The 22,446-nt window shown below is 37.2% G+C and overlaps 1 protein-coding gene across 3 annotated transcripts in view; it reads right to left on the reverse strand.

Moving 5' to 3' along the window:
• Positions 1-4,030: 4,030 nt before the first annotated feature.
• Positions 4,031-22,446, reverse strand: part of LOC129943376 (probable multidrug resistance-associated protein lethal(2)03659) — a 134,569-nt gene continuing 116,153 nt past the window's right edge. For all 3 annotated transcript variants that reach the window (XM_056052768.1, XM_056052769.1, XM_056052770.1), the window contains 8 exons: positions 16,105-16,264; positions 15,669-16,041; positions 11,579-11,996; positions 11,144-11,513; positions 9,698-11,082; positions 8,851-9,629; positions 8,374-8,790; positions 4,031-4,958 (listed from right to left, as the gene is read on the reverse strand). In XM_056052768.1, coding sequence (XP_055908743.1) covers positions 4,923-4,958; positions 8,374-8,790; positions 8,851-9,629; positions 9,698-11,082; positions 11,144-11,513; positions 11,579-11,996; positions 15,669-16,041; positions 16,105-16,264 — 3,938 coding nt within the window. In that variant the 3' untranslated portion in view covers positions 4,031-4,922. The remainder of the gene's footprint in view (positions 4,959-8,373; positions 8,791-8,850; positions 9,630-9,697; positions 11,083-11,143; positions 11,514-11,578; positions 11,997-15,668; positions 16,042-16,104; positions 16,265-22,446) is intronic.

Below are 22,446 nucleotides of genomic sequence, written 5' to 3' on the forward strand. Positions count from 1 at the left end.
TATCAAAAACTGCAAGGGAAAGACTTAATGTCTTTGAGAGGAAGATACTAAGGATATGCACCGATCTACAATTCGACCGTCAACGACAGAAGCACTATAGTAATCGTAGAGTCTACGAAAAAGCTAAAATCAAGCCACTTGACCAATTCCTTGCACAGGCAGCAAGGAAGATAATCACCAAAGTCGCCAGCCACCCTAACCAATTAATGAGAAGGATGGCCAATCAGGAACGACACCCGGACCGGACCCAAGATACCTTTGTGGTATGGATATCTTGGACAAACTCCCCACTGACGACGACGTCTCCTTCTATGCTGGCCTGGAGTCAGCATACTACCGCGGCTGAACACCGCCACACCCAACCAACCTCCATCAGGACAACCGGGACTGAACAACCCGAGATGAACCTCGCCAACGACACTTTTTTTTAGCCATCGACTTCATGTTAAACACATGTTAAATTTTGAATTTCATCAATGTATAATGTTAGGCCCCTTTGTGCCAACAAATGTTTTAATTAAAGTTATTGTTAAATATTATTTATGTTAGAATTAAGCCAAATGTATATAAATTTGTATGGTTCAATAAAAAAAAGCTTGGTGTTGTAAGGCGTCGTTGCAAATCGAAGACAAAACAAGCCATCGTAGTTCGTTCGGTCTTTCTTGAGCTTCAATCTTGTCACTTTTCCACCAACATTTTAAGATGGTCTAATTCATCACTATTTTCTTCCAATGCAACCTTAATTTTCATTTGTAAGGTATCACAGGTGTTGCATGTATCCTGCTTGGGGGTTTTAAAATTAAATTTCATTTTATGAAATTCTCTCTCGTAAATTGTTTTTGAAACATACTTTTCTTGTCCTGTGTCTTTATACAAGGCGAACATTTTTGCCAGAGATAAATTTGCTGATAAAATAAGATTATCGTTTGTCCTTCGTTTTTAGTGGCTCTCATATAAAGGAAAGGATCCTTAACTGAGTCAATCACATCATCTGAGGTCTTGTTCTGTAAAGTGTGTGAACCGCGTTGATCTGCAAGCACAATTCCAGTAACAGATGATAACTTCTTCAAGCGACAAAAAAGCGAAGAAGGTTTAGTTGGAGTTATGTTGTTTAGAAAATATAACATTTTTGTTTGGTTAAAACAATATGAGTGAAGTTATGCCGTTTTGACCAAACACAATTTTAAATAAGAAATGTAAATGCGATTAGGACCATCGAATATTTTTTTTAATCAGGTTAGATCAGATCATACTCCAGTAATTTTATCACTGAGCGAAACAGAAATAATAGAAAAAAGTAATCCCAAGCTCGTGAATAACAGAACAAACTGGAACGAATTCAGAGACAAACTTGAAAATTTTATAAACCTAAGATCCCCTATGCAAACAATTGAACAAATTGATCATGAAGTAGAACAATTTATTGCTGATGTGCAGCAGGCTGCAGAAGAAAGTACTCAAACTATTTCGAATGCGAGAGAAAAAGAAATAAAATATCCTATCGAAATAAAGGAGTTGATATTGGAAAAAAGAAGAGCTAGAAGAAAATGGCAATCCACGAGATTCCCAGATGATAAGGTAGTTTTTAACCTTCTTAACAACGAATTAAAAAAAAGAATCTGTGAGTTTAAAAATGATTCACTAAGTAGATTCCTGAAAAGTCTGACAACGGATGCTTCTACAGAATACTCCTTATGGAAAGCAACTAAGCGCCTAAAAAGACCTCAGACACAAAACCCGCCGATAAAATCTCAAGATGGTAAATGGATCGGAAACCCGAAACAAAAGGCTGATCTCTTTGCTGAACATCTCTCGAATGTTTTCAAGCCATTCCCAGCAAGCACAGCTACAGATCCCTTACAGTTTGTTGACAGAAACGACGAATGTGAAATACCTTTTGTCACGCTCAAAAAAGTAAGAAGCATGTGTCAACATAAGCTGTCAAACAAAAAATCACCAGGGTACGATCTTATAACTGCTCAGGTTCTGAAAGAAATGCCTCTTATAGCCTTCAAGAAACTCCAATTTATAATAAACGCATGCCTTAAACTAAGATATGTGCCACATCATTGGAAAATTGCGGAAGTTATTGTTATACCTAAACAAGGAAAGCCACCAACAGAAGTTACATCTTACAGACCAATATCGCTTATACCAATCATGGCAAAAGTTTTTGAAAAACTGCTACTTAAAAGGCTTAACAAAATAATTGAAGAAAGAAGACTAATTCCGAGCCATCAGTTTGGATTTAGAAATAAACATTCCACGATAGACCAAGTGCATCGAATTACGGATATTGTGGAAAAGGCACTTGAAGAAAAACAAGTATGCTCGTCTGTATTCTTAGATGTTGCTCAAGCTTTTGACAAGGTTTGGCACTTGGGACTTGAGTACAAACTGCAAAGGGACTTCCCCAGGCAGTACTACGAAATACTGAAATCCTACGTTACGAACCGACTCTTTAGAGTACGGTACGACCAAAATTACGCGGAACTTAAGAAAATTGAAGCCGGTGTACCACAAGGAAGTGTCCTAGGACCAACCCTGTATCTGTTATATACTAGGGATATTCCAGTGGACATCAACGCTATCATGGCCACCTTTGCTGATGATACTGCAATATTGGTGCCAGATAAATCCGTTACGAAGGCTACACAAAAATTGCAAAATGCAGTCGATAAAGTTAGTGATTGGACGCACAAATGGCGTATCAAATTAAACGAAACAAAATCGACGCATATAAACTTTACAAACAAAAACATAAACAATGTTCCAATTTTTATAAACAGTACAGAAGTACCTTACTCCAATACCGCCAAATACCTTGGAATGAATTTGGATGCAAAGCTTAAATGGAAAGAACACATCAAAAAGAAAAGAGAAGAACTATGAAGTACAGAAAAATGTACTGGTTAATAGGAAAGAACTCTGACCTATCTATCCAGAACAAACTAATGTTATATAAGCAAGTATTGAAACCCGTTTGGACATATGGCATCCAACTATGGGGCTGTACAAAGAAAACAAATGCTGAACCCATCCAAAAATTCCAAAGCAAGGTCCTTCGTGGAATAATAAATGCCCCTTGGTATATAAGAAATAGCGATCTACATCGTGACCTTCAAATTGAAATGGTTACAGAAGTGGTTAAGAAACACGCTGTATCACACAATAAGCGGCTGCAAAGTCATACTAACTCTGAAATGGAGACCGTATTAAATGTACGAGACAATGTTCGGAGATTAAGAAGAACCAAGCCTCATGAGCTGATGGGCTAAAAGCTACGGGAAAGTGTTATAACCTTAAACTTCCCCCAATGCGATTTTAAAAATTAAGAAATAAAAATCATTTGTCGATCTTTCATAGATTGGTCCTGATTCACCGGTGGTTTTAGTGCGGTAAGAGTCCCACACTACTCGGTACCGATTCTTATCGAGTGTCTTTTGAAGATTTCCATCGGATATAAAAAAAAAAAAAAAAAAAAAAAAAAAATCGGGTTAGATGGATATTTTTTGTATAGTTCTACATACTTAACTCAAATTTTAAAAAAATGAACTTTTCCGTTTTGAACAGACTCCATAGAATTAATCGTGCTTTTGCAATATTTCGCTCTACGAATTCTTCATCATTGTCACTTTCGCTGCTTGTGTTGTAATACATTTCAACACTTATCATTTTAATAATTTATTTATGTGCTAATAATTTGATAAAAACAAATTTGTTGAATATCGAGTAATGGAGTTATTTAGTCTTTTATTTCAGTTTGACAGATTTCTGTTAAATTTTCATCGTTTAAAAATCTGCTACAAATTCGTCGCGTCGAAAAAGCTATACAATGTAAATTAAAAAACGACATGGCAAAGAAAACGAGAGTCGTCGAAAAAACTAGACGACATCGGTAATATTGATATTAAAATTTAAGAATTCACCAACCTAAAAACTACTTTGTTTGTGAAAGTTTTGTAATTGGTATAAATCCTAATGGCCTTTAATTTCATCATATAAATTTCATCATATAAATTAAACCCAATTTATTATTTAAATTATTTGTTGGTATTTATTTTCAGTTTTTATTTTTTTTTAATGTATAATTTAAAATCGCTTATCAAAAAAGAAAGTATATGTATGTATGTTGGTAATTTGACAATGATAGATATTTGTTCTTAACTTAGAATATTTTATACATAATATAAACTTTGTTTCGCTTAAGCAATATATAACAATATAATATGTTTCACTTACATATTTACGTTACAAAATTTAGCAAAATAATATTATTATTTTTCCAATTACAAAAATACAGAAATACAGAGCAATCTTCTCTCAATGAACGTTATGGTTTACATTATAACATATTTATAGCTTAATTGAATACAAACATATTTGTTTTGTATGACAAAAATCAAAACAGACAAAAAGTAAAATATTGTATTTCGATTTGAATAAAGGCACATTTTTGTAGTATGTCGTCCTGCTTGTTAATTTAGAGTTGTAAAGATGCAATGATGGTCTGAGCGTGGCTTAAATGTGTTATTTTTAGTTTTGTATGTATAGATTTATATATATCAGGATTATATAAAAAATAAATTACATTTATGAATGTTTGGCATTCTTTGGCGACTTAGCTAATCGCTTTTGAGAACTTAATGCTAAACAAAAAAGTAAATGATAACTACAACTATGCTAAGGACATACGTTTTTAATTTTTGTTTTTGTTTTTGTTTTACTTGCATTTGTGATGTACCTATTGAATATTTCATACAAAATAAGTTTCATTAAGTATATTGTATAGTTTTGAAGTCTTGTTTTTAAATCTATATAAAGTTAAATTGTTTCGGTATTTAATAGCACTTTTACTGAATTGAGTTTGTTTTCACAGCAACGTTTGTTTAAAAGGAAAAGTTTAATTAGCCAATAAAACCTTAGGCAGATTTTTGTTTCATGTTATCTTCGTGTGCCTGGAAGAATTAAGAAAACGGAAAAATATTATATTAATGTTTTGATGTTTCTGAGTATACAGTGTTGGCCAAAACAAAAGCAACTTTAGTTGCCTCGAGTATTAAACTATTCAAAAACAAATTTATAATTCAATTATTATATATTTTAGGTTTTAAAATTTTAAATAAATATTTTCAATTTCTAATGGAGGATAAAATAAATTTGTTTTGGGAATAGTTCATTAAATATAACACGATTAGAACAATATTAGGCTGGTCAAAACAAAAGCCACTATTAAAAATAACATAAGTATACTTTTTTAATCCTACTAAAATATTGCTAGTATTTGGAAGCAAACTTTAGTTTTCTTGAAACCACGTCTTAACCGTATTGGACTTGAAATATTTATTTCAGAGGCGATGCCAAGCTGCTTGAAAAATGCAGACGGCTCCTAGACAAATTCAAGTAATAAATCACTGAACTTACTACTAGACACTCACTTTCCTGGTAGTTCTCATACCGAAACATGCAACAGTTATATACGTTCAAGTCTCAATACAACATATCCACAAGGTGTGATCAGAAGGGACAAGCTACAATGGGCTGTTAACAGCTTCAAACCATTTTAAGCTGCAGGACCAGATGGAATAATACCAGCCAAGCTACAAAACACTTCTGACATAATTGCCCCAATGCTTTAGGCAATTTTTACCAGCTGTCTTTACCTGGTCCATGTTCCCTCGTCATGGAGAGAAGTTAAAGTTGTTTTCATCCCCAAATCAATCCTAAAGATCTATGACCATCATCATTCCTTCTTAAGACCTTGGAAAGATTGATTGGTATCCATTTAAGGGCAAGTATTGATACAAGACTTCTGCCTTCGTCTCAACATGCCAACTGTAAAGGTAAATCGGTGGAAACAACGGTACACACCATAGTACGCTCCATCGAATTCTATCATAAACAGTTCACTATGGTTGCTTTCCTTGACATCGAAGATGCCTTTAACAACGTAGACATATCTGCACTAACATCTCTCAATGTAGAGAGTTCGCTGCGGGAGTTAATTCATTTAATGCTGACTAGCAGAATAATTAACTCAAAACTGGGCAACTCTTCTGGCAGACAATTCGTTAGTAGAGGAACACCGCAAGGTGGTGTTCTATTCCTCTCCTCTGGAACCTAGTGGTAAATGAAATCCTAACTAGGCTGGATGCGGAGGGTTTCAAAGGAATCGTCTATGCGGCTGACGTTGTTATAGCAGTTCCAAAAAAGCATCTTAACACCTTAAAAGAACTCTTACAAAATGCCTTATACTTTGGGCTGATCGGTGTGGACTGGGTGTTAACATACACAAAACCGATTTAGTGTTATTTTCCAGAAGATACAAAATTCCATTTGTCAACCCTCGCTATATTAAAGGAATCCCATTAAAATTCTCAGACGAGGCGAAATAACTGCGTCTTGTTTTAGATCAAATACTAAATTAGAAACGAAACGTACAGGAAAGAGGCAAAAAAGCTACTGTAGCTCTCTTTTCTTGCAAAAAAGCTCTTGGTAATAAATTTGGCTTACAACCCAGAATCACGTATTGGCTATACACATCGGTTATCAGACCGATTTTAATGTACGGTGTGGCAGGGCAGTATGGTGGACTCCTTTAGAGAGCTAGGATCGCTTCACACGACCCCATCTGCGGCACTGGACACCTTACTCTACCTAACATCTCTTGACATATTTAGCAAATAAATAGCTGCAAGCTCTGCTATTCGCCTCAAAGCTTCGTCGCAGTGGACTAACAACAACATTGGCCACTCCGTAATTCTAAGGTATTTAGAATCAATTCCAAAGCACACAGAGTACACCATCCCCCAACTGCGATTCGACAGAAATTTCCAGATTTCTATACCTCCCAGATCTTTATGGGAGGATAGGACATTCTTGGAGGATGAGTCAATCCATTTTTACACAGATGGATCAAAAACAAAAGAAGTGGTTGGTGGAGGTGTGTACTCTGAACGACTGAAATTAAGTCTCTCATTCCGACTTCCCAATCATTGTAGCGTGTTCCAGGCGGAACTTTTGGCGATAAAGGAAGTCTTGTCCTGGCTTAAAGAAAACGTGATATCAACTTCTGATATCCGTATTTTCTTAAATCGTATGGAACAACATCTCCACGTGTCAGGTCACAAAAAACGTCTGGCCAACACTAGATTTAAAACGTTCAAGGTGGTTGCTATCTCTAAGCAGATCGCATATAACCTCGATAATAGGTGTCATAACCGGACACTGTCTAATAGGAAAGTACGCCCCACGACTAGGCGTATTCTTTAATGACTTTTGCAGAATCTGTATGGACGAGGAAAAGGAGGAAACAATCCTTCATTTTCTTTGTATATGCCCTGCTCTGGCTCAAAAACGCAAGAATTACATAGGAGAATTCTTCTTTAACGATCTAAACGATCTTAATCATATCAGCATAATCAGCCTCTCACGTTTCGTAAGGGGCTTAAACTGGATACATTGAGCTTAGGAGGAAGCCTCAAAATTCATGTGGTGTCAGAATGGCCATTAAACTGGCCTAAGTGCGTCCGTTTCCATCTTGGACAGCCACTTTAATCTAACCTAACCACGGTACATAAAACAATCTATTGTACCATTTATTTGGTGAATCGGTCTCAGTCCATGCCCTGAAAAGCATCCCCACACCATTACGTTACCTCCTCCGTGTTTTACAGTAGCTTAGTGTAAAGTGGAATTTGTGACTCTTTAGCTGGTCTGCGAACCATCGGAAGCCTTGAAATTGAATTTGGACTCGTCCGAAAAGAGTACGTTCCTCCATTTTCTAACGGTCCAATTGGTGGGAACAAAAGGCTTTTGAAAGATTTTAGTCCACCATCAACAGCTAGTGATAGCAGAATCCTGTCTTTTGGTTGTTTTTATTGGCTTGCCATTTCGATGAATCGTTTTGGAAAGACTCTTTGGATTTGTAAAATTGTATTAATGTGCAAATAACTTATTTTGGAATTTCCGATATTTTAACTTGACTCATTCCACTTTAATATTATTTTATAATTGTTTTCTTTTATTTTGTTAGAGGATTTGTTTCCGGCAATTTTACAAAAGTTAGCTATAAGAACATTGTTTAGCTTCCCCGTGAACTGATTAACACCTAAAAAATAGATTCAACTGCACTCGTCTGCCAATACCTTTAATATGATCAATAGATTTTGTGGTTTACCGACTTCTCTATTAATAAGCAATAAATAGCAATAAAAAGTTGCTTGTTTTGGCCAGACTGATTTTTAAAAATTTATTTTATGTAAAAACCTCTCACGAAAAAGAATTTATCATGTTATAAGAACGTGATTTTGAATACGTCAACATGAAATGGCTTCCAAATTTTTGAAATATGAATATATTATTTAAACATACCTGTTTGGCAGTTCTTAAAAAGCTTTCAAATGATCCTTTACCCATTTGGTTAACCATTCCATAGAATACCTTTACAGAAGATTCTGTAAGCAATTCATAAGGCGAACCAAACTCTACTGCTCTTCCGGCATCCATAACAAGAACCTTGTCCGAGTCCATGACTGTGTGCAAACGATGAGCAATTGTAAGTACTGTACAATTCTTGAACTTTTTCCTTATTGTTGTCTGAATGAGAGCATCAGTCTGTGGGTCAACATTAGCCGTTGCCTCATCCATAACGAGAATTTTATTTTCTCGCAAAATTGCACGTGCAAGACAAACCAGCTGTCTTTGGCCAACACTGAAATTACTACCGCCTTCAGAGATTTTGCTTTGTAGGCCGTAAGGAAGATCGGATACAACTTTCTTAAGCTTAACCTGATGGAAGAGAAAAATCAATAAAATAATAATGCAAATTGTTGAAGGACTTTAACTTACTTCTTCTAAGGACTCCCATAACTTTTCATCGGAGTACTCATCGAATGGATCCAAATTGTATCGCATCGTTCCTGAGAACAGCACTGGTTCTTGGGGTATAATTGAAATCTTGCTTCGCAAATCATGCAAACCAATTTCATTGGTGTCTCTGCGATCAATAACCACTGAGCCATCGTTAAATGACAAACGGAATAGAGCATTGATAAGCGAAGATTTGCCAGCTCCTGTACGTCCCACTATTCCTACTTTTTCACACGGCTGAATTTCCAAATTCAGATGTTTAAGAACTGATTCGGTCTTAGGATCTGGAGAGTAGCGAAGACTTAGATTATCGAATACCACTTTACCATCCATTGGCCATTCTTTCGGTGGTTTCTTCTCGGGTACTGAGTCTAGAGCGCCTTCTGATTCGATCGTATCATACTCAACGACTCTCTCCACAGCTGTCATTGTGTTTTCTAATTCTGCTGATTGCCGCATACCCCACTGCACCATGCCAGTCATTCCAATGGCTTGTGTAATGGCCAAACCGACATTGCCACCATTTTCTGGAGGGAAGATAAAGAAACTCAACGTGATGATGGCAATATATGCCACACAGAAACAATCTAACCAAAATCCAAAAGCTCTATTTGTTGAAATGAACAAGTAGAATGCTGAACTATGTAAATCTTGGTGATTGTCGAACTCTGATATTAGAATCTTTTGGGCTCCAAACGAACGAATTGTTGCAAGTCCCATCAATGAAGCAGATAAATGAGAATACACAGGTGATCGAGCTAAACAAAACATACAAATCTCGTTAGCAAGAAAGAAACATGATACTCGTAAATGTTAAAATACTTACTCATTGCTTCCATTCGCTTTATATCTCTTGACGTCTTCAAATAAAACACACGCAGATAATAGAAAATAACTCCTAAGATCGCCGTTGGCAGAAGGAACACGGGATTAACTAAAGCCACTAAGACCACAATTCCAATCAATTGCAGAAAGATTTGAACAACATCAATCATGACCGAAGGTAGAATCTCATCGACCTGGCCCATATCTTTGGAGAATCGATTCAAAATACGACCTGATGGATTCGTATTGAAGAAGTACATTGTTGCTCTTGTTACTCCCTCGAACATTGCATTGTGTAGATAAATTGATGCCTTCATTGCACAACTAAAGAAGATGAAACTACGACAGAGAGTTACTATAACAGTTAAGACAGTGATTGCAGTAAAAATATATATATCAACAGCATCATTAATTTTGTCCATTCCCATTTGTTCGAGTAGCGCTGAAATGCTTTCGATTATTACATTTGGTGGCGTTGTTGTCACTACAGACGTGTCGTTTGTAAATAATTTTGGAGTTTCTTCGAGGTCTGGAGTGTTAGGGGTGCCGCGTTTATTGACCCAATATGATAAAAAGTAGTCTCCACCAGAAGCAAGTATCTGAGCTACTAAGAAGAACATCAAAATCACGAAAAACAGTAGAAAACCGCCGGCGGCTCTGAAGTACTGCTTATATAAGTCAAGTCCAATTTGGCCTTCTCCACCAACTTCCTGCACTTGCATTGGTGCTTCTTCTCCAACATAAGAATCCGCAGCAGATTTAAGAGAGGATTCACTATTTTGACGTTTATACAGTCTGCTGCCCGATCTGGAGAGTGTTCCCTCTTCATTCTCGTTGTTCTCAGGATCAGATAGCAATTTGGCAAAGTCTAAGCCACTCTCTCTTAGCGATTCATATGAGCCAACAGCACTGACTTTTCCTTTGTCCATGATCACAATCTGGTCGGCATGTTGGAGGAATTGAAGTTGATGTGTCACTAAAACTACAATGTTCTCACGCAAATATCCACGCATGCACTGATCGAATAAATGGCGCCCAACGTGAGTGTCTACAGCACTGAGAGGATCATCAAGTAAGTAGATTGAAGTTTTACGATATACAGCTCGGGCCAGACTTATTCTTGCTTTCTGACCACCTGAAAGGGAAGCTCCACGTTCTCCAACGATTGTCTTATCTCCATGGGGCAAAAGTTCCAGATCCCTTTCTAGAGCGCACTTCTTTATAACAACACGATATCGGTGTTTGTCCATCGGTTGGCCAAAGAGAATATTTTGCCGAACTGTCCCTGTGAAAAGCCATGGCTCCTGTGAGGCATATGAAAGGGTACCATTAACTGTTACAGTACCCGATTCCGGTGTCAACTCTCCCAAAATCGTTTGAATAAGACTGAAACAAAATGTATTGTAAGAAAACTACTCGTACTTTAAATAAACATCACTTTATTTACCTTGATTTTCCTGACCCTACTGGACCTATGATTGCCACCAGAGTTCCTGGCTGTACTCGAAGATTAACATCATCTAATGTGTATTCTGTCGATGCTGCATTCCATTTTGACTTCAAGTTAGTTAGGATAACGCCAGCTTCCGATAACGTAGCATTGCCATTTGCGACAACTTGTTGTTGCTTCTCTCTGTGATTTCCGTTACCATTGATAGTATCATGACCCTTAACTATTGTTGATTGATTACTAGTTGTGATATCATCATCGAGTTCGCTACTGTCTAGAGATTTATCTCGAACATTTGTCTCGTCGTAGAGCATATACTTTTGGATACGTTTAATAGAAACAAGAGCTTCTGCGAGTTGGGATATGCCTTTGATAGAGAAAAAAAGTTTAGTATTCCAGACTTAATCTGTAATATTGAAAAAGGAAACTTACCTTGGGGAAAGAAAACCGTCATTGTAGTTCTTAAAATGTTATAATAAGCCGTTACCATGAAAGCCTGTTTAGCTGTCAACATATATCCAAGCAGAACATAGCCCACCAAACTGGTAAAGATTGACACGCGCGTTAGGAACATTATGAAGGAGAGCAATATGCCTCGAATGTATGAAACATATCTGATAGGTGTGATTTCTTTTTTACGTGCCTGAGCAACCATTTTTCCGAATGGAATTTCCCACGCGTACATTTTTATAACTTGAATACCTTGGATAATTTCATTCATTAAACGCACACGTTCGTCTGTGCGTAAGGCAGTGCGCAATCGTAGAACGGATGTCTTTTTGCCCAAGTAGGCTTGAAGAGGCAAAAATAATAACATAAATGCTACACCAAACACCGACGAGAAACCAATCTGAAAACAAAAGTTTTAGAGTAATTTAAGATAAATAAATACACTTTGACAGTCTAAAAGTTTTGAAAAAGAAATATCTAAAACCATGAGGGCTTTGACGAAAAACATATTTTTGCCAAAAATCACCAACGAAACTACTTTACTAACATCTCCAATTGTATCTGATTTAAAGGCTGTTGAAGGGTAAAAAATAATGTTTCTTTCTAAACTTACACCGTCTACTAATGCACTTGACATACAAAATCACTTGTCCAAAAAGCTGGGTTCCCCATTTATGTTAAATGTTGAGAAAATTTTACATCGGAACCATACTTAGTATTCGTCCTTTAAAATACGTGCACCTGACTGAATTTTCCATGTTTTGAATTCACAATCATGAATTGGCCTTAAAAAGTAATAGTTCATGAATTTATGAATAAGTCGAACAACCCATTTCGTTAGTATCGGACAACGCTAAACCACCGTCAAAGCAGCATAAAAAGGTATTAATCATCTACCAAAACGTAATGGACTTCAGGCAAAGACCAAAAAAGATATTAAAATCTTCCTCACGATATAATTATATTGACGGAAACATGGCTCAACAACTCTATTTTGGACTCCGAGCTTTTTGACTCCTCCTATCAAGTCTTTAGACGTGTTCGTAATAACTCAGACGATTCAAACGCCGTGCCGCCGTTTGGTGGCGGAATTCGAGTCGCTATCACTTTCACTGGTTACCTGATAGACGACCTTTGATCAATAGACATCGAAATACTATGTTTGAAAATTAAAATGGCAACATGACATTTATTTATTGTATCAGCATAATACCTCCAAGTTCCCAGAATGAGGTTTATGAAAAAGTAAACAAACGTATTGAAAGTATTTATATCCTTTTGGAACCTGAAGACGAAGTACCATTTGTTGGTGATTTTAATATACCCAATCGCAATTGGATTCAAATTGACGACAGTAACTTCTATACAATAAACACGTCATCTTCGAATGAGCTTTTATTAACAGATGATAAGTCTACATGTGGTTTAAGTCAACTCAACGGTGTGAAGAACCGTTTTTGAAAAACACTCGATTCGGTATTTTTCTCCGAAACCATATTCTCTGAAGCAGCTGTGATTTCTTCTGCTGTCAAATTTGTAGACAAAGATAGCCATCATCCTGTATTAGACATAGCACTAAATTTAAGCATGGCTCTTCCTCAAATGCTATCTAGTAATAACAAAATAGAATTCAACTTTAGTAGGTGCAATTTTGAAAACCTTTTTAACTTATGTCTACAGGTTTTTATCAAAACCCACCTCTGTCTATCAACTCCTACTCTCACCTCCCCGTGGTGAACATCGAGTGCCTAGTACCTCAACTGGATATTCGGTTCCAACCCAAGTGGAAAGTTGTTGGGGGCAGCAAACGAGAGAGGGGGAGGGGAAGAGGTGCCTCCATAAAGGCACCTATCCTTATCCAGACGTCAACGGAGGAATTCCCGCGATGGAATCAACGGTGTCGTCTACAGTTCGGAATCCAGGCACTATAAGGAGCGGTTTATCCGGCTCCCCGTTCTGGATTATGGTAAGGATCTGGCTCTCCAAGTTGGGGGTTGTATCATCGGGGTGACTTCCACGTAAAAACCATCATAGTTGCGAAGCACCAACAAGCCTCGGATACGGACGGATTTACTGTTGACAACCTACGCAAACGAATTAAGGACAACGAACTTCGGATATGCATGTGGAATGTTAGGTACCTTAACAGACCATTAGCGGAGGCCCTAGACTTTTATAAAGCAGACATCACCGCCATCCAGGAAATACCATGGGATGGGCCAGGCAAAAAGAGGATGAAAAACTGCGACATTTACTATGGTGACTGCAACCACGAAACCAATAGCGCTTATTTGGATGCGGCTTCGTGATTGGAGCCAGACTTAGGCAAGAAGTCTTGAGCTATAGGTGCATCAACGAGCGCATCATGACCATCAGCATGAAGGCTAAATTCGACAACATTAGCCTGATATGCGCGCACGCCCCCCAGAAGAGAAAGACGACAACACCAAAGATATGTTCTTCGAGCTCTTAGAAAAAACATATGAGCAGTGTCCTGGCTACGATATTAAAATTGTCCTGGGCGATTTTAATGCCAAGCTAGGAAGGGAAATCATCTTTGGTTACATAATCGGGAAAAACAGCTTGCACGAGAATACTTCCGAGAACGGATTCAGGCTCATAGATTTTGCTGCGGGGCGAAACGTCATGGTACCCAGTACGCGTTTTCCACACCTCAACACCCACAAAAGGAACTTGGAGTTCTCCAGATCAATCTACGGCAACCAGATTGACCATATTGCGTTCGACGCCAGACACGCTTCCAGCATCATGGATGTCCGAACTTTCCAAGGAGCTAACATCGACTCGGACCACTACCTCGTTGCAGCCAAGGTAGTACTTCGGGTTTTCAGACCCAAGGCGGTCGAAGGTGTTGAGAGGTTTAAAAGCAGGAATGAAGTTCGAAAGTTTTATGAAAAGGTGAAACGAAATTCACAGGTACATAAATCTAGAACCAAAAGCTGCAAAGACGAAAGTGGAAACATCATAGTGGAACCGCAGTCAATGCTGAGGATATGGAAGGATCACTTCTGCAGACTGTATAACGGCGACGACGAACCGCATTCCGCTGTCGGGCAGGATGATCCATTTAACAAAGACGACGAAAGCCAACAAAACCGTTCTCCCGGCTTATACGAAGTAAAGATTGCCATTGCCATATCTAAGCTGAACTCTAACAAAGCCGCTGGTGCAGATGGCTTGCATGCCAAGCTCTTTAAAGCAGCCGGAGATAAGTTGGTTGGGAGCATGTACCAACTTATCTGTAAGATATGGTCGGAAGAAAGTATGCCCGATGAATGGAACCTCAGTATTGTTTGCCCGATCCTAAAAAAAGGAGACCCTCGAAACTGCACCAACTATAGGGGAATCAGTCTACTTTACATCGCATATAAAATCTTCTCTGCCGTAATATGTGAACGTCTAAAGCCCATCGTCAACAACCTGATAGGTCCTTATCAGTGTGGTTTAAGACCATTTAAGTCCACAGTCGATCAAATATTCACATTACGGCAGATCCTGGAAAAAAACCCCAAGAACACCAAATCTACACCCACCATCATTTCATCGATTTCAAGGCCGATATGACTGCATCTACAGGGATGACCATGGAGAATTCACGCTGCTCCATAAAGGTTGGAAGCAACTTAACAGCACAAGTGGAAAGTGACCTCACCCAACTTGGAGCGCGAAACTGGAGACATCTAGCTTGGGATCAAGTTATATGGAGAAGTTTGTTGAGTGAGGCCCTAGTGATCACACAGGACTGTAGCACCACCTTAAGCAAGTAAGTAAAATTGTCTAAAAGCCTTGAGTATGTATTACAACTATGAACTTCTTAAGTAAATTTTGATTAAAGAAAGAAAAATTATATGGCGATTTTTCAAAGATCGATCCTGATTAGCCGGTGCTTTGGATTTAGAGTGGTAAAAGTCCCATACCAAGTGTGTTCTGAAGATTTCCATCGGCTTTACAAAAAAATCAATCCTACATTCAGAATTTGAGGCTTCAACTGTCGATTGTATTGTAAAAGGATATTCGTAATTGTTAAAAATGTTATTGTTATTAAACTCACCTGCAGATACATAAGATATGTAATGACAATTGTTTGAAGCGGTCCCAACCACAAGTAATGCACAAAAATGGTAGCCAAATCCAAACGACCAACATCATTCGATATGAGATTAACAACCTGTCCAGCAGTTGTATCACCCAAAGCATTCTGACTTAGCCGCAAAGCTTTTCGATAAATCATACTACACATGGCCACTCTCATCTTCATCCCAACATGCATCGTTCCCAGCATATATGGATGCTGGAACAGTACATTAAGTGCACTACATACAATAATACCTAAGGCATACAGGTAAGCTGTTACAATTGTGTCGGGACTTTCTTGTACAGAGTAGTAGGTTACAAGCAAACCTAGGAACAAGGGTTGAGTTATTCTGCAAACCAAACAAAAATAATAAAAATTAATTATTAACTTTTAAAGAAAATTAAAATTTTACCTTAAACATATTTCTATAAAAAACAGCACCAGACCGAATTGTGAAAATTTCCAACCGAAGACATCTAATGTGGCTCTCAATAAACTTGCTTCCTTACCAGTCTTGGCTTTTTTTTGAAGTTGCCTATCCCATGCAGCACTTAATTGGTTCCCCAATGTATCTGAAATTAATCAAAAAAATAACAAATATTTTAAATTTTTTGATGCAGATAAAGTTTGTTTTAAATTATGGTATTTATTAGATTTAATCGTACTAATTATGAAAAAGAAAAAAGGAAATAAACATATTTTTTTCAAATGATGACGATAAGCCTTATCGAACTCATTAACCCAAGATTGCGTTCCATCAATAAAGTTTGTCAGGCCAAGATAACAAAAAATCATCCACATTAAAGACAAACAAACAATACGGAAAGGAACCACCAAATTTGAAACTCGTCAATTAATTTAGAAGATTAAAAAATAACATTTTGTGGTGAAATTACTATTATCAATTGTTCTAAACTATAGAATGTCTTTATAGGAACAAAAATATGTTTGATGTAGACCGAAGAGAAATATGTTTTGGATTTTGTGGTATATTTTTGAATTTTTGACTACGTAATTAAATTACATAATATCAATGAATAAATGAATGTATGATACAAAAAACCCAAACTTTTATTTATGTATGTTCATCTTGATAAAAGTTGCCAAAGTCACATAGGTAAGTTGTGTTTATTACTTGAAAATTGGAGACTTGTGAGAAATGATAGAAAATATTAAAAAGTATATTTTTCGAAATTGCGCTATCAAAGATTGCTTTTAGAAATACGTTTCATTGATTCATTTTCATTTTACAAATAGTTATTATAAGGAGTTAGAGAAATGAGTTTTATGAGCCGTGGGTATATTGACAAGATGCACAATACTTATACGTAGAATATAACAAGTTATCCATTTTGCGGTTTCAAAATTTAAGGACTGGAATTCGACATCTGTTAAACTAAGTATGGTTTACAAAATCGTCGAACTACGCAAGCAATTGGCAAAATTGTGAAAAGTTTTAAAGATACTCGTACCACTGTTTGTTTGACGAAGTTTTTTCGAACTCAATTTTCAGGAGTCTATAATTACCATCGCTATCAGTCTGCTGATTCGTCGATCTTATAGGTGTCAACAAAACTTAAAAATTTTAGAGTGTAAAATGTTTGGTTCTTGAATTTAAGGAAATAGGTGCTTTTAAGTCCATAATTTCTCTAAAAAATTCAATTAAAACAATTCAACGTAAAAAAATAATTTGGGATGAAACGTTTGTGTGGCACCCACAAATTACACGTTTCAGAATCTCTTTTAATCTCTAAAGATTAAAAGCTTGTATAACAATATATATCACCCGTTTATTATGTTTTTCAATAAACCATTAGTTTAACAAAAGTGCCACTTTTGCTGTTTTCGGACATTTATATGATTGAAATTCGTGTTTAAATATTAGTTCTAGAGCATCCAAAGCAAATTCACTTCAAAAGTAGATTCATTTAATTTTTTAAGATCTTTAAAGATCTTTTGTATTCAACAGAAAACTAATTTTGAAATAAATAAAATGCACGACTGGAACTAACTAGGACTTAATAATTTTTTTCAAACAGTCTGTTTAAAAATATTGCCTGTATTTTAAGATTTAAAAATGTACCTGCAAAATATATTTTTCTCAAAAATTTAAATACCATTTTATTTGTCAAAAAATCTAGACTCTTTTTTTTTTAAATCATTTTAAATTTGAAATGTTGTCTTAAAAATATTTTTGGTAAGCACTAAATAAAGAGCTTATAAATACACTGCGGGTCATAAGGTTAGAAGCAGGATTTTTTGAGAAGTAAAATCGATATTTCTCCAGTTACATAATAGATTTAAAAAAAAAATAACTATTTTGTTAACAACACAACATACATTTTGGGTATTGAAGAGATTAAGCTAACTGAACTTCTAAGACAAATTGTTAATTAAGTCAAGAATATGCGAAAATAAATCGGGTCATTAGATTTCTAATCTGTGCTTCTAGCACATAAAATAAATGAAAATAAAATGCAGTTATTCATATTTTGCTTAAGTTTTTTGGGTTTTATTAAATATTTAATAATGTGTGCTGCCTTTAAAATAACTTCAAAAGTTCTATCTTTTAGGGATTTATAAAGAGATTCCAAGTAGTCCAGTGAAATCTCACTCCAGGCCAATTTGATACTATGAATAAGCGCTTCCTTGTCATCGTATTGCTTCCCTCCCTTATACACCTTACGTGTAAGCCAGCCACACACATTTTCCATTATGTTAATGTCGGGGAATATGGTGGTAAAGGCAGCAAGTAGATGTTTTGGTTTGCAATGAAGGATTTTACCTCTCGGGCTGTGTGTATCGGAGCTTTGTCCTGCTGAAAAATCCATGAAATTGGTCCAAAAAGCTCGGTAATTTTGGGGAATACTGATTCCAGCAAGGCTTTGTAGGTATTTCCAGCCAGGTTAAATTTTTTTTCCTCGGAAAAAATAACCTTCCGCCAATCATTTGTAGTCATTGAATTCTGCACATCCCAGCTCATGTGATTTTTCGCAAAACACAAGCGTTGCTTCTTCCTTGCGTCATTAAGTGGTGGTTTTTTTTAAGCTTCAGGTGCTTTATGTGTTTAGCATTGCGGATCGTGCGTTTGACAGTCGATAAGCTGTCCTTAACATTAGCTTTATCCCTAATTTTAGCTGCCGATAAAGATGAATTTGACACTATTCTTAGCATATTTCGAGTTTCGCGAAGTGTTAAGGCAGAGGAAGTGTTTCCTTTATAATTTTTTAGATACGACGATGGATTTTGTATATAGTTGCTGACACCATGATCACATGATCACTTCGATTTATTTTTCGGGCTATAGCACGGCATGAAAGACCTTCAGAGTAATAAACATCTATTCTTGCCATTTCCTCCACTGTCAAACATTTTTTCTTGCCCATTTTTATTACAACTCAATAAACAACAATTAATTTGTGAAATGCACCGTTTATACCGAAAATAAAATGAATTCACTTCACAAGACAACGTTTATATGTTCACTGCTTCTAATCTTATGATCCGATTTATTTTCGCATATTTTCGACTCAATTGACAATTTGTCATAAAAAATCCGTTAGCTAATTCTCTAATATTCTCAAATTTTACATTTTGTTGTTAACAAAGTAGTTTTTCATTTACTATAGTTTTTTTTTTTTTCTAATCCACTATGTAACGGGAGAAATATCGATTTTACATCTCAAAAATGCCTGCTTCTAACCTTATGACCCGCAGTGTATATGTACATTTTACATTTAAATTTCGTCAGCAAATGTTGACCTCTTTCTAAGTTATCGAGTTTTGTAAACAAATTTAATATTTTTTTAAAAATCATCATCAATTTGATCATCAAAAAGAGCTTGCGCAGAAAGAGAAGATTATTGAAATCGGTCCATTAGCTCTTGAGAAAACTTAAAAACAAAATAAAGGTGTTTGAAGGGTACCCTTCTGGAGCAATACCAAAATATGTTTTTCTTGAAGAAAAAGCCAAATTATCACTTGTTTTAACCAAAAAATGTATATGGCGACTGCTGTTATTTTTCGTATTGATAAAATGAACAAAACGTCTACTAGTCCAGCCAAATTAGGTTTTCAGCTCGGAAAAATTCCCACCCAGCTGAATTTTGGTACACATCTTGTTTGTATTGTTGTTAACAATGTGTAAAAAGTCGACCTCGATATCATGTACGCGTCAAAGGTTATTCGAGGTCAGAGGTTACGGAATAAGCCTTTCTTTTAATATCTCGTTTTTTATTGGTCTTACAAAAAAAAAGTTTTAGACATAAATTTTAGAGGAGGTAATTATCTACAAAAATGGTCTTATAACATTTTCATGTCAAGTTGATAGTTTTTCCGTTATAAGGTCAAGGGAATTCCTACGAAAAAGCAAACAATTTATCTCCCAGGGGGGGGGGGGTCATGACCCTTACGAACCCCCCCTGGATCCACCATTGGCTTGAACAACAACGGTGGACGGCGATTTTTCGAACAAAATTTCTTCAGCGACGAAGCACATTTCTCACTAGGTAGGTACGTCAATAAACAAAATTGTCTTAGTTGGGGTTCTGAGAATCCTCAAGTAATTGAAGAGAGGCTATTTCATCACACGAAAGTTACTGTTTGGTGCGCTCTTTCGTATGGAGGTGTGATTGGACCTTACTTCTTGGAAAACGACTATGGAACGACTATCATCGTCAATTCGAAGCATTATGATCATTTGATAACCGACTTTCGTTTGCCTCCTTTTGAAGAATACGACTTGGAGAAAATGTTGTTTCAACAAGACTGTGCCACATGCCACACAATTCGAGCGAACATGGCTTTATTGCAAGAGGCATTTCTTATATCTTGGCCGCGCAATTTCTCGCCGTGGCAATATCAACTGACCAACAAGTTCATGAGGTTTGACACCGCTGCACTTGTTTTTGTGGAGCTCCGCAAAAGACCGTGTTTATGCAGATAAACCTTTAACTCTTGAGCTCTTTAAAACCAACATCCGTCAAGTTATGGCTGAGATATCGTCCCATATGTGTCAAGAAGTGACCAAAAATTTAAATCCTTCAATAAGAGCCAACTTTCAGTTAATTGATTTTAGTTGCAAATAATTCTAATACTAGCATATGAAATACCCCAGCCGCCTCTGAAGTGCTAGGTTTCACACGGCCACCACAACGAAACCCCTGGTTTGACGAAGAATGCCGGCAAGCGCACGCAGCGAAACAAGAGGCATACAAAACGGCGCTGCACAAAAGGACCACAGCTGCTCGCGAGCTCTACGAACAGAAGAGGAGAGAGGAACACCGGCTTCTTAGATGGAAAAAAAGAGAGCATGAGAAGCGCGCGATCGGGGAGATAGAGGGATGTCACAACAGGAATGAGGTTCGTAAATTTTACCAAAAAGTAAAAAACACCTCCCAAGGGTACCAGCCACGAACCGAAGCCTGTAAAGACGATCAGGGGAACATCGTATAGTAGAACCGCAGTCGATGCTAAGAATATGGAAAGATCACTTTTCCAAATTATATAACGGCGATGACGCACCGAATTCCGCTGCAAGGGAGATAGAACCACTTAACCTCGGCGACGCAGATCAACAATACCGCCTACTCGACCTTGACGAAGTGAAGATAGTTATATCTAAACATAAGTCAAACAAAGCTGCTGGAGCTCACGGCATCGCTGCCGAACTATTTAAAGCAGCAGGCGATGACTTGGTACGGAGCATGCACCAACTCATCTGCAAAATATGGTCGGATGAAAGCATGCCCGATGAGTGGATTCGCAGCATAGTGTGCCCGATACATGAGAAAGGAGAACCTCTCAACTACGCCAAATACAGAGGCATCAGTCTCCTTAACATTACGTATAAGATCCTCTATGCCATATTATGTGAACGTCTGAAGTCATTCGTCAACAACCTGATTGGTCCTTATCAGTGTGGCTTCAGACCAGGAAAGTCCACTATCGACTAAATATTCACACTGCGGCAGATCTTGGAAAAAACCCAGGAGCTTCAAATCGATACCCACCATCTCTTTAATTTTTTAATTGGAAGATCAAAGCGTGATGTCAGTGGAGCGTTTTTGAGCATTGCGACGGAAGCGAAGAAGATGGGTTTAGTGGTCAATGATGGCAAGACCAAGTATACGCTGTCATCAAAAAAGGACACTGAACGACGACTTCTTGGACAAAACGTCACCATGGACAGCTATAACTTTGAGGTAGTTAAGGACTTTGTCTACCTAGGCACCGCTATTAATGCAGACAACGACACCAGTGCTGAAATCAAACGAAGAATAACTCTTGCAAATCGCTGCTTCTTTGGACTTAGAAGACAATTAAGAAGTAAAGTCCTCTCTCGAGCATGTAAAATCACCATCTATAAGACACTCATCATCCCGGTTCTCATTTATGGCGCTGAGGCATGGTCCCTGTCAAAGAAAGATGAGAACGTCTTAGGATGCTTCGAGAGAAAAATTATTCGGTGATTTTTGGTCCCGTACGCATAGATGGAGAATTGAGGAGAAGATATAACGACGAACTGTACGGGCTGTACAGCGACACTGATCTAGTTAGCAGAATTAAAGTCCAACAGCTTAGATGGCTAGGTCATGTAGAGCGGATGGACATAAACGCTCCAGCCCGGAAGGTCTTCGAATCCAATCCCAAGGGACGGCGCGGCGTGGCGAAGTAGAGGAAGACTGCGACTCAGGTGGCGTACTCAGGTGGGTGAAGACCAACTTGGCGTGAAAAACTGGAGATAGCTAGCTAG

Source organism: Eupeodes corollae, chromosome 1 (genome assembly GCF_945859685.1).
Source record: "Eupeodes corollae chromosome 1, idEupCoro1.1, whole genome shotgun sequence".
In the NCBI taxonomy this organism is placed as follows: domain Eukaryota; kingdom Metazoa; phylum Arthropoda; class Insecta; order Diptera; family Syrphidae; genus Eupeodes; species Eupeodes corollae.